Raw genomic sequence first — 13,486 nt, 5'->3', positions numbered from 1 at the left:
CTACTGTAAGTGACACCTTACTGGCCCATTTCTATGGGATGAATACTGGTGTATGAGTAGGACTTCTACTGCTTCCCATGTCTTCCATGCACCATAACGTCAAGGTTCTGAGAACTACTGGCAGAGTTTGGTAGGAAGCTACCTTTCACTGACAGGTGGAGTCCTCTACTAGTAAAGAATTCAATTCCTTCTTCAAGAAAAAGTGCTCTCTCACTGCATATCTCCATCAGGCCCATAAGATACAACTAAGATACAACTGGATGCACAAATTGAAATTTTATCAGCTAATTAATTCACAGGACTCCTGCCAGACAATTTTAATAGCAGCTGTAAACCTCTTGAAATGTAGAAAAATATAATAAAAAATAAAAATAAATGTGCTTAGAAATAATTTGTGAGGAATTAACCACATGTATAGGCCCTGTATTTTTAATTACTTCTGAATATGAACTGTTACATTTTAAGGTCAACTGGTTTTGTGTCTATCTGATTTTCCAATTTTCTAAACACTCTCATTGTAAAATAGATCAAAGAACTAAAGAAAACACAAATTGGAAAGGAGATCTATGAGGAAACAGTGTGAAATAAAAATGTGGAAAAGACATCAGAATTAAACAAAAGGGTACCCCTTAGTCTTTCCAATAAATCCAGATCATATACATGCTGGCTTTTCTGGCTGCTAAAATGGCCCCTAGTGATGGAAGACTTCTACTCTATAATAATTTGGGGAGCTGATGTAAAGACCTAAATTAATTATTAATATCGGAAAGGATGGAGAACAGAAAATACAGCGAATGTGGGAAATCAGACCTTATTTTACTGTCTAGTCTTGAAATATATTTTCCTATATAGAATCATAGAATCACAGAATGGGTAGGACTGGAAAAGACCTTAAGATCACCTAGTTCCAACCCCCCTGCCATGGGTAGGGATGTCTCATACTAGACCATGTCACCCAAGATTCCATCCACCCCTTGACAGGCCTTGAGGACTGTCAGGGATGGAGCACTCACAACTTCGTTGGGCAACCCGTTCAACTGCCTCACCACCCACACAGTAAAGAACTTCTTCCTTACATCTAACCTGAACTTACCCTATCTAAGTTTGAACCCATTACCTCTTGTCCTATCACTACAACCTCTGATGATATGGTGCTTTATGAAAAAGAACAAGAGTTGTTTTCCTCAGTACTTTTAGAACAACTCTGAAAACTGAAAAGCTGAATTTGACATTACCATTTCTGTTGTTAGAAAACTTATATCATAGAAGAGGGGCCAGAGAATTATTTCTCTAGGTTTAGTTGCACAAAAGATTTCCTTCCTCCAGTAGAGCATCACGAACCCCACAGTCCTTAATCAAAATGGCCATCAAAAACAGAGACAGAATCTGAATGCTCATTAAATAAAGACATACTAGTCCATTTTAAGAAGTTAACTTATTAACGAAGAATATATAATTCTGGATGTAAATGATCATACGCTGCATGGCTAAAAGTTGTGGTAAGTGAAGAGCGCAGCTGTTTTCTGTTACAATTTTTGTCAGTTGTATGATGCCAAAGATAGATACAAGTTCAAAACTTTAAAGTCAACATTTCCATTATTACTTATTTTTCTTTAACTGAGAGGTGTATGTGAAAAGCTCTGCCTACTGATGATGCAATGCTTCATGCCATGCCCTGCCTTTCCGAGCAGCAGGCAAAATCAACACTTCGCAGCCAGGGAAGCCTGTCAGCACTAGTGGGACCACGCACGGATCCTCCTCCTGCTTAGGCAGCACCAGGGGTGCCTCTCCCCATCCGCGTCAAGGATGCAAGGCCGCAGTCAAGGCTCCTCTACTCCCCCTCCTGGGAGGTCCGAAGTTCAGCTGCTGCCATTACTCACAAAATAAACAGCCTGCTTTCTGCTCCAGAACGGACAGCCGAGCTGGACGGCTTTTGCAGATGAACGTAGGAACTGGGAGGGGGCAGAGCTCATCCCTCAGCTGTCCACAGAAAGCAGCTCCCCTGGGACAGATAGCCAGCCATTCCTGCTGTCCCAAGCTGGAGAATCTCAGAAGGCCCTTGTCCCACGCCAAGGCACTATCCTGCAGCTCCCTCTCTCAGACTCTCTACACCTGGAACATCCCAGCTTCCAGGGCCCCTTTTCTCCAGCTGCACCAAGGCAGACTGCTTTCCCCAGCAATCAGGCAGTGTGGCAGCACTTTGTACAGTCTCTACAATGTGACCTCCAACTTATTCATCCCAAACTAGCCAACTTCCACCAGTAACAGTGTTATTGTCAGGGAATAGGGCTGCAAAGTAATACATGAGTGAGCCTGGTGTAGATGGCAGTGTGTGTTTACTGCACCCTGCCTGAATTGCATCTATCATTTTTAATAACATTATTAAACAGGAACTGAAAGAAACAGCTCTAAGCAAGGTAGATGAACGCAGGGTTTCTGAATGCAGTTTTCATGGATTTAAAAACACAAGCAAACATAATTTTTGCACCAGAAGAGGCAAAACTGTACTGAAGGAGAAACACTAGCAGCTTGTAAAATTGATGACAATGGGAGAAATCCTTGTGAATGCTTCTCAACACATCAATCATACTGACTCCCAGCCACACCACATGGCCATTCCACGCACTTCCAGACAGACATCAGTCCACACTGCACAGGATCCCAAGATCCCAGAGTTTCTGGAAAATAGATTTAGTCTTAATTTTTGGGACAGATGGGGCTGATAGTCTCAGGATGAAAAAAAGCGCCAGTTTTGACAGGCAGCAGATACCCATGCCCCTTGTGGTTGGAGACGATGTTTCTCTGGAATTAAGGTAGCACTGAAACGAAAGGCAATGGGTAACTGCACTATTACTTACTTTGTTGTGCTCCTGTCGTTGTGCCTTAATATTTATATTTTTGTGTCTGCTTCCTTACAAGCGAAGCAAAGCGAGGAGTTTAACAGGAAGGCAGGAGATCCGCGAGGACTACACATTACACCCTTTCACCTATTTAAACCACCTTTTACTAGTCCGGAAGTCTTAACAAAGTATCAAAGAACTATACTGTATTTCTGTCTGCAGGCATCCCCGTAGGTCAGTGTCCCAAACCCGTGCAGAAAACTTCGGGCGAGCAGCTCAATGAATTAAAAATCGGCAGGGGTTGTGGTGAGTGGAAAAAAAGTTGCAATACTGGAGGCACTGAGAAGCGGTACTTACACGTTCGCAGGACACCACTAGCAGAGACAGCTTTGCTCTCCCTGAGTGTACTAATACCCTGAAAACAGGAGGTCTGTTTAGATTAAAAAAAAAAAAAAAAGAAAAAAAAATCGGTCCCTTTTGAGCCTGATCCTCCCTACCTTTCGGGAAGCAGCTCTGCCCTTACTTGAATCAGTGGGAAGTTTAGGCACAGGCATCGCTGAGCCTAGAGACCATTTTTCCCCTTGCTGCAAGGAGAAGGAGCAGTTTAAAGGCGACACTCAGATACCCGCCGCCTGCTCTTCTGCCTCCGCGGCACGGTGCCCCGGGGAACCCCGCCGCAGCGCAGCCACCCCCGGAGCGCGGGTCCCTGTCTCTGCTGCGCGCCTTCGGCCGCCGCGCCGCCTTAACGGGAGGAGGGGCTCCTCGGGGGGCTGTCACTCTCCTTAAGCCTTTCCTTTCAAGCTTTGAATGTGAGCTGCCCTTCAGCCCCCCTCTCTCCTCCCCTCTCTCCTACAGATCGTAGAGTGGAGGGGGGAGAAAAAAAAAGTTTCAACAACAGGCTGGGCCAATGGCAAGTGGCGGGGCAGGGAAAGGGGGCCGAGCGAAGGGAGAAAAAAGTGGAGAAAAGGAGAAAGAGAGCGAGAGAACGCAGGCTGGGGGGGATGTGTAAAAGAAGCGTTGCTAATTTTTTTTGTTTGTTTGCTTTTCCATGCATGCATAATGAGGCCTAATCAGAGCACGTTGCTGCTGCTCGGAGGGCACTTTTGTATTTAAAGCCTTGCAAACCAAAAAGGATCCACAGACGGATCCGCAGAGCAGCTTGCAGGGCTTGTTGACAACAGAAGCAGCATCAGTCGCCCAGAGAGAAAGAAACCCCGAAGGTTGCCTTTTCTCCTTCCCCCGTGCTATCTTTTTGCTAGCGGGGAAATTTCTTCTTCCCGCCACCCGAGAGTGCAACCCGTTACCGAGAGGGAGCAAGCGGAGCCGGGACTGTGAATGGGATCGGAGCAGCTGGCATGTGCAGAGATGCTGCGAGCGGAGAGTTAAAAGCTCCCGAGAAGGCAGCAGCAACAACAACAGCAGCGGCAGCAGCTGGGCATTTATTTTGTGCAAAAAAAAAAGGAAAAAAAAAAAGAGAGAGAAACGGAACTGCATGAGGAGCAGGACAGCACCATGAGCTCTCTCGGCGCAGCTTGCAAGTCCCTGAGCGCACTTCGGAGCCGCTCTCCTCCGAGCCCCAGTTTGCACTGATTTCCCCCACCTCCTCCGGGCGCCTTTGCCGCCGCAGAGCAGAGCCGGGAGCAGCGGGTGAAGAGCACGGGACGGCCCCGGCCGCCTGCTTCGTACCGCGGCCCCGCCGGTTTCAGCTTCCGGGGACTGCAGGGCCCCGGAGCCGGCGCGAATGGATTGATGCGAGGAGACCTCATGCACAAGGCCGGCGGGAGTTTTGCAAACTTTTCTACGGGCGGCAGCTCCTTCTCCTCCTCCGCCTCCTCGTCGTCGTCGTCGTCGCCACCCAGCGCCTCTGCCCCTCTCGCCCGCGGCAGCAGCCGCCGCCAGCTATGGTGGCCCGTTCGTCCGCTCAGCACGGAGGCGGCGGCGGGCGCCACTGGCCGCGGCCGGCCGCCTGGCTGTGGCTGGCAGCGGCGCTGGGCGCCGTGTGCCCGCCGCGGGGCTCGCTGGTGCAGGGCCGGCGGCTGATCTGCTGGCAGGCGGTGCTGCAGTGTCAGGGGGAGCCCGAGTGCAGCTACGCTTACAACCAGTACGCCGAGGCGTGCGCCCCAGTGCTTCTGCAGCAGCCGCCGGCGGGCGGCGGGGCCGGGCCGGCGGGCGCTGCAGGCGCCTCGGCCTCCTCCAGGCGGCGGTGCCCCAGCCATTGCATCGCGGCCCTCATCCAGCTCAACCACACCCGGCGCGGCCCGGCGCTGGAGGACTGCGACTGCGCGCAGGACGAAAACTGTCGCGCCACCAAGCGCGCCATCGAGCCGTGCCTGCCCCGCACAAGCAGCCCTTCTGCTGGGGGCCCTGGTCCCGGCCCCGGCGTCATGGGCTGCACAGAGGCGCGGCGGCGCTGTGACTGGGACAGCCGCTGCAGCCTCGCGCTCAACCGCTACATGACCTACTGCGGGAAGCTGTTCAATGGGCTGCGCTGCACGCCCGAGTGCCGTGCCGTTATCGAGGACATGCTGGCCGTGCCTAAAGCCGTGCTGCTCAACGACTGCGTCTGCGACGGGCTGGAGCGGCCCATCTGTGAGTCGGTCAAGGAGAACATGGCCCGCCTCTGCTTCGGCGCGGACACGGGCGGCAACGGCGCAGGCAGCAGCGGCGGCTCGGACGGCGGCCTGGAGGAGTACTACGACGAAGACTACGAGGAGGAGCCGAGCCAGAAGGGGAGGGACGACGCGGAGGACAATGCGGGCTCCGAGCCCGGTTTCCCCGTGCAGGCGGATAGCGCCGGCCGGCCTGCGGCCGTGGTCTGGGCGTTGCTGGCCTCCATCTTGATGCCGCTGCTGCTGCGGCTCTAGCGGCTTTCCCTGCCTCCTGCCAGCGCCGGGCCGCGCTGGCCTCCTCGCGGCGGCAGGGGGGCGGCCGGCGGGGTCCTCCGGGCCGCTCAGTTTAAACGCTCTAACCGTTAATCTGCCGACCATTAGGCCGGGCCCTCCCCTCTCTGCACACACACTGTCCTCCGGTCCCCCGCCTATCTCCCCCTCTGCCGCCGTGCCTGCCCGAACCGCTTGCCCGCACTCTCCCACCGGCCCGACTGCCCCAGCAGTGGGAAGGTGCCGCGGCCTTGCGAGCTGGCAGCCGGGGCGGTGTGGAGCGGGAGGGCACGGGCTGCTGTTGTTTCGGGTGTTGGTCTGGAGTGTGCACTATGCAATTGTTGCCACTTTGCCTTCAAGTTAGCAGCGAGCGGAGCGGGCTGACGGGGAGTCTGCTAGCGAGGCTTCAGCCGGCTCCCCGCTGCCGCCAGCCGGAGCAGCCAGCAGTAACGGCATGGTGGTGGTGGTGGTTTTCTGAAAGCGTTTTGACATGAAGGTTAGAAGTGAGCTACCCAAACTTGCTGCCAAAGCTGTTGCCGTACTGGTCAGTCAACGACTATAATTTGCCAAGTCTCGCTCTTGGTGACGCTGCGGTGCTCGAAAGGGGCTTAACGCGGAATCTGCCAATTTTTAAAGGAAATAGGAGACTGAATAAATTCTGTGGTTTACAGCACTCCCTCTTGCACACACATCTGCCCTATAACAAAAACCGTGCCAGCAGCCGTCTCTTCCTCTTCAACCTAAAAAAAAAAAAAAAAAGTTTTTTTTTTTTCAGAGCTGTTGGCTATACTGAACAATGCAACTTTTGTTTTAAAAGAGCTCTGCACTGCCATCTTTGAAGACACTTTTAAACTCGAGAACATGTATGTACAAATATCCTGAAAGTTATATTGCCTCTCATCATATCAGGGTGCTGACCGCTGGTAAATCTTATATAAGAAATGTATTTAAAACTGGGATTTGTTACCAGTTGCTCTTCTTAGCATGTACAATTTTATAAATTGTATGCTTTTGGGGATAATTTATTTAAGAAAAATAATAAAAGTTTTAAATTCACATCATATTTACCAGATAATTGCATTTGCTATTCTTTTCTGGAAAGGTACAAATTTCATTTTATGTTTAAAGGGATACCAGCTTTTGTGATTCAGTGAAGTATTCTCTAGAAGATCAAATGTACAGTGTATTTTACAGATTGGAATTTAACTTTCTTATTTGGAGAGACTTTATGAACGTTGTAGAATTGTATAAGTGCATTTCTGAGCTGCCTTAAACCTTGTATTTTTTATAGGAGGCATAAAAAAGGCCTGTGTTTTAAATATGTACGGCTTTTTGTATTTTCTAAATGTGTAAATTAGTAAAGAAAGAGCTTTAAATAATGGATGTGGTGAAATTGTTTTCCAGGGACGCTTGAACTCTCAGCACCCGAGGTTGGGGGCGGGGGGAGAGGGATGGGGGGGGGGGGGGGAAGCGAACCACAGAATAAAAAACCAAAACCAGTCAACAAACAAAAATCTCTGTCTGCCTGTCATACTTTACATAGATGTAAATTACTGCTATTCTTACTTTAATGAATAATTACATGCAAGAAGTAAATACAGCTTTGAAAGTACTACTTTAAAAGAGTGGTTGATTTTATAATGCGTTGGCATGGTAACTTGTTAGTGCCAGAAGAGAGTGAAGCAATTGAAGGACACTGCTCCTGTATGTATGTAGAATTACTAGTGTGCCGTGCTTTCTTCGTGAAGTGGAGGCCTGTTGCTCTTACTGACACTTAGAAATGCTCCTAGGCATGCAAACAAGTAAATGGTGAGAAATACATCACACAGAGGTGGCAAGTGTTTCGAATAAGGCTTTGCGGCAGGCAGTGGTGCGCGAATCAAGGGGGCTGCAACAAAACACACCGAAGTTTGCCATTCAGCCTGCCTTCTCCCACAACGAAGAATGCAAAAGTAAACACACTGGAGGGATCAGCAATTACTAGATCTTGTAATACTGTTCTTAAGAGTTGCTTTGCATCGTGCTGAAGCCTGGTTTGCTGCCAGAGCTACTGATCTACACTCAAACGCCCTTAGATAAATAATTACACTCTTAAGTTGTGTCGAGTGCTGATACACTTGACCTTGTAAATAGAAATGTTTGCAGTAGGAATAAACTCCAGCATTGGAAGATCTTTTTAAACATTAACACAAAAGAGAGAGCTCAGTCCTCTGGGGATTTGAGTTTGGAGTGTGTCAAGCTAGGCACTCGCAGAAAAAAAAAAATGAAAAGGAAAAAAGGCAGAGAAAAGAAAGTTTATTTATCTTCTATTCGTGGTGTTTATTTAAAGCTTTTCGCTTTAAATGCCATAATTGGATGGCGAGTCAGAAGTTTAAAAGCTACCACAAATAAACTTTGACTGAGGGGGCAAGAGATTAGCAAGATAGTGTCTTTTTCATCTTACCAGATCTTGACAGAGAGCAAATCCACATCTGTCTGTTGTCTAAATCAACAAAAGTAGAAATTCCTGCTTCTTGATTGGTTATTTCAGCAACAGGTTATTTTATTTTTTCTTTAGGGTGCGAATTTGATTAGGTTGCCCAGTGGTAAACTCACACAGGCACACATGCACACACATAAACCAACCCCCAAATAGTTGTGATAACAGACAAGTGTATGACTATGGTGTATGGCTATAATCTGAAGGTCGTTTTTAAAGTCATCAGAATGGTTGAGTAAGCTTATTGTTAAAGCTGGAAATACTGTTTCTTCAGGAAGAGGATAGAGTAGTTGGGTGAGACTTGTAATAGAGTCAGCTTTTTCTACAGAATGCTGAGTTCACAGCTGTGTAGGGATGATCTTAAATATTCTCTCCAGTTCTTCAGGAGGTGCTCAGAAACATTTGCAGTTTGTCAACAGTTAGTACTCACAAGGACTATTTAACTCGTTGATGAAAAATTCTCAGCTAAAAGCCTTTATTTTTCTTCAGGTAAGAGTAGCAGTCTGATACAATAAACTGAAGACTTGATTTTACAGGCTCCTATCAAAAGCATCTGCCTGGAATAAATCAACACTGAGCACCACTAGGCAGGGAGGGCTTATCTGTATGCTTCCTTCTCCACAGAAAGTGGATTGTTTTAATTTAAATGATTGTACAATAAATACAGCTGGACTAATTCTGTCCTGTGAGCTCCTCCCCATATGGAGATAGCTCTCCAGGTTTCGTCGTGTTGTCAGAGTAAGCACAGTTTCCAGGAGGAATAGCTTGCCTGTGTTGGTATATGTCCCAGCCGACAAATCCTGTGCCAGATGTTGATGTCCTTCAAATTCGTATTCCTTTTGCTTGATTTTGAGACAAATGGAAATTCTTGAAATGTCAAGGGATGTAGCAAGGACAGCTTTAAGCAAGGAAAGCCTTCATGTTCCCTGACAGAGGGAGATTTTCCACAGGAAAGGAAGTTCTCTCATTTGCCTGGGTGTTTGAAAGTGCTCTTTGCCAAGACCCTGTCCAGCCAATCTCTTCCAAGGCTAGAAGGAACTCTCCACCATTTCTGCTCCCTTTTTATTCCCAGTTACCAGGTTTGAATTCTTGGTGACAGTTTATTTGTCTTTGGAGGCACTTCAGTGACAAATGTTTAAGGGAGTGTGGGACAATGGTGGAGAACAAGGAGGCAGTTCATTGAACTGACAGTGACCATACAGTAAATAGAGGGAGACTCAAGCTTCACTGATCACTCAAGCGCACAGCAAAGCTTTTGTATGCAATCACAATGGACATAACATAAGGTCTCTGTTTATAACAATATACACCAATGTATATAGGGAGGAATATGTAGCTTTCAAAACTGTTATGAAACAAAGCCTCACAGTGACTCTGGTTTGGCCAAGTCTTTCATGGTTGCATTGGAAAGCATGATGGATTTTAGTAACAATCTGCGCTTCACTCCTCCGAAGAGCTGTTAGTGAGCCAAGTCCTTCACTGCATGCAGCCACCTATAGTGCATACCTACAGCCGGGCTAAAAAGATGGCTGCAGACAGCTTTGCAGGTGCAGAACAAAAAATTCCATCTCAGTGCAATGCAAAACCAGTACTCGCTTTTTGTTCTTTCTGATGATGTTGATGATGTTACTGGCTTTGTTGTTGTTTTTGTTTTGAGTACACTGGAGGAGAGTGAGAGGAACTCCAAAATAGCCAAGGTGCAATTATAAGAATAGTGGGACACAAAACTGTCACCACCTGGGTCATGGAAAACACTGCTTGAATGACGTGGGCTGCATTGTGTCTTCAATGTCACTAAAACAAATTCAGACCTCCATTCTGTTTTATTCCTGTCCCCAGTAATAACCACATACTACCACGCTGCCTGTGATAACACACCCATTGTAAGTCTTCAGGAAAAGTAGGTAGTCCTGCAACAGAAAACATTTTCAAGTGGGAAGAGCAGTGCTTCTCTGTGAGATTTCAACTCTGTGGTACAGACTTGCAAGCAGTAAAGTCGAAAGTTACTGTATTTTACTTGAGGCACTGGCGGTGGTAGACAGTTGAAAAGGCTCACATTGACTGTCTGAATGACATAAGTAGTTCGCTATTAGCATAAATACTTTCTAAGACATCCATTTAATCAATTTCTTAAATAACAGAATGATCTACTACAAAATAGTGGACTGTATACACTATATTTTGGCACAAAGATGGTCATTCTCCCACTAGTAACCAGGGGCTCTAAATAAATGATTTCAACAATGTTTTATTAAAGGAGGACAAGGGCCCTCGAGCTGCATTAATCGGGGAGAAGTCGAGTGGCACTTTTGTTATGGAAATGTTAAACACATAATAGTTCAGGCAAACAATGTGGAGCCACTTCATTCTCTCAGCCATGCTGACACCTCTTAAAGAGGAACTGCAGGGAAGGATGTGGGAAAGATTTGCTTTCTGAGGAAGCTTTCAGCTAATATTTTTGATATTTACCTCCAAAATTCAGGCAGTGCAAATGTAACTGAAGGGCATAAAAATAAAGCAATAAAGAGGGATCATTTGGCAGCAACTGCTAGTGATCATCATTTGGCGCCCAAAATCAAAATAGTCATAGACAAAAAAAGAAAAAAAAAACAAAACAACAAAAAACCCACAAAAAAGCAACAACAAAAAAGCTGTGGGGTTTTTGGTGTTTTTTTTTTTGAGTTTGGGTTTTTTTTTATGGATTTATTATGAACCAAGTAGATATTATAGTAGAATGTGAGTAAGCATGAAGAGAGATTTTTTTGTAAACACACAGTGACATAGCACTAATACCATAACTTGGACATACATCAGGAAAGGGAATGATGAACACACTGGAGTAAGGAAATAGATGGGTTGAGACTTAGTAGGATGCATCAGATGGTGAAGTGTGAGGTGTAGGTGACCCAGAAATACATTAGTAAAGTGATGCAGAACAAAGACATAGTTGTGTAGAGATTCACTTTAAGAAGTTGTGTTTTAAATGTCTAAGAAGAAGAAAGACTGATGAAAGAAGATCATTGTGTAGAGAAGGTTGAAGCTACAAAAAAATACAAACAGGTTAGCTGAGACACAGAGTGAAAATAACAGGGGAGGGCAAGAAAGGTAACTGTCTTTAGGAGAGTTGGCAGGGCCAGAAGAGTAATGTGCATGTAAGATGAATATTCAGCTTTGGAGAGGATTTTTTTCTTACCTCCAAAAGCTAGAGAAGGAAGTTATCATCCCCATGTTTTTGGTATTCATGACACTGCACCTTTCATGGAGAAACTCAAGCACCTCCATCCTTACAGCTTTTCAAGACTTGGCTAGCATGAGCCACAAATTACTTTGTTTGGTGTTAGCTGGAATACAGCTTCTAGAAGATGGGAGTAGATGATCTCCAGAGGTCTCATCTAAATAACTGTCTATAATTCTGTGATTTTAATGTTGACATAATGATGGGAAATCCAAGATGGTATTTGGGTAGATACCGAGTGAGATGAGGCTTAGGAATACATATGGCATAATTCAGCAAAGACAGTGATGCAGGAAGGCTGGGGAGAAGAGATAGCCATAGTTTAGCATATGCCTACAAGGTCAGAGAGTGAAAAACAGTTGGGAAATAGCCAGTGGAAGTTTAGGAGGATAGTGGAGACCAAAATGTATAACTTGGTCCAGAACGTGGACACAGAAGGAAGAGAGGAAGTGTACTGCAAAGGAAATGCTGATATATAAGGGAATATAATGAGGAAAAGTGTCTGTCTGATGGTATCACCCGTGACTTAGAAAATGGGCAGTTTGATTGCAAAAGGGAAAGACAAGACCGGCAAAAGAATTTGGAGAAAACTGAAGGTGCAGAACGGGACTCTCTTTCTTTTCCAAAAGATAAATACTTGTTTAGAAACATGTCTTTGTCCGTCATCACCACAATATCTTGCTGCCTCGAAACAATAGAAATAGAAGACAACTGAGTCTTCTCCCTTATAAATATAGACAATGCGGGCACAGACTATATTTTTAACATAGAACTGCCTGAGAGATTATAGTACTGTATGTAGTCACAAAACACACATCCTCATGGAAATAAACATAGCTTGCTAGATGTCCTCTCTATACAGAAATCAAGCCACATCTGTTTATAATGAGTTATACTAAAATAATGCAATTGCCTACTTTGTGGCGTGAGTGTATATTTGGCTTGTTCTAATTTTCATTGGTTAAAAAATTTATGGGGTTAGGTGGTTTAAACAGAACAATCACTACAATTTCCTGTCATATCCTGGCAATGGCGCTAAGACTTCTAATTCCATCAGTGGTAGCAGTTGAGGAAGCGCTATTCTGGCATGATCTTTATAGTTTTAATGTGATGACACCTAAATCTGTAAACTTCTCAGCCAGGATATTTGCCTGTCTTCTTAAGTCCTATTGCATTCTGTCATAGGAGAGTGAAATCACAAAATGTTTTTTAGACTAAAAAAGGAAATACCATCAAAATAAATACTCAGTAGCGAAAGTCTCCATATTATCTTATTTCTGGAGTTATGGTATCGTTCTACACTGACTAAAACATTTTGCATGTCATGTAAAAGTGGATTATAGTAGGAAGTAAAGCAGCAGTCCACAGAAACTCTTATGCTGTCTTGCTTTTTTTTTTTTTCCTATTACTGTGTTCAGGTGTATACCATATGTTTGCAAATTAGTGTAAAGGACTTGGGGAATCCAAGCACAGACATATGTCTTGGTCTGTGAATCTCAGGAATCGAGGCCTTGGAAGAGAATGCGGTATAGGAATGTGTTTTGTATAGAAAGGACATCTGTGCCAAATATCCTGTCCAAAGCATCTCACCTTTCTATGATGTAAAGCCTTGTTTGGATAGTTGCAAATCACTGACTCCCATTAGAGGTAGTCTGAATTTGCAGTACTGTCAGTGTAAGTATTTAGCCTATGACTTTATTTCTGTGCTGAGATTACTCACATAGATGATGGTTGAGAAGACCCAAGGTTGTGTGAATCAACAGGCAACTAACACTTGGGTTTGGCCTGGTATAGCATAGAGAGTTGGCCAAAAACCCACTGAAGTGAGTAAAACTGAGTGCTTGGATGTGTTGAAGAACATGTTACTATGGAAAAGGTGTTGCTGGAGTGGAGAGCATATATCTGGAAAAAAAGCAGATAAGAAATATACAGATATCTGAGAAACTGTGAAACCTTTCCACTTTTGGGCTGTACAAACCTTGAGTAGTTTCATTTTTAGCAATATTAGGCTAAACTTTAGAACATACTGACTGCATGTAGAGACTGAATATAG

At 45.4% G+C, this 13,486-nt stretch overlaps 1 protein-coding gene across 1 annotated transcript; it reads left to right on the top strand.

Moving 5' to 3' along the window:
• Window positions 1-3,477: 3,477 nt before the first annotated feature.
• On the top strand, window positions 3,478-5,904 carry GAS1 (growth arrest specific 1). Its single transcript, XM_061456302.1, has one exon. The coding sequence runs from the start codon at window positions 4,742-4,744 to the stop codon at window positions 5,702-5,704; it is 963 nt and encodes a 320-aa protein (XP_061312286.1). The 5' UTR covers window positions 3,478-4,741; the 3' UTR covers window positions 5,705-5,904.
• The last annotated feature ends 7,582 nt before the right edge of the window (window positions 5,905-13,486 follow it).

The sequence above is a fragment of the Pezoporus flaviventris genome, unplaced genomic scaffold, assembly GCF_033815535.1.
Source record: "Pezoporus flaviventris isolate CSIRO_AGI_PZ_B2104156 unplaced genomic scaffold, CSIRO_AGI_Pfla_v1 ptg000022l, whole genome shotgun sequence".
Lineage (NCBI taxonomy): Eukaryota > Metazoa > Chordata > Aves > Psittaciformes > Psittacidae > Pezoporus > Pezoporus flaviventris.
Note: the sequence above shows the minus strand (reverse complement) of the source record. Positions and strands in the feature narration are given on the sequence as shown.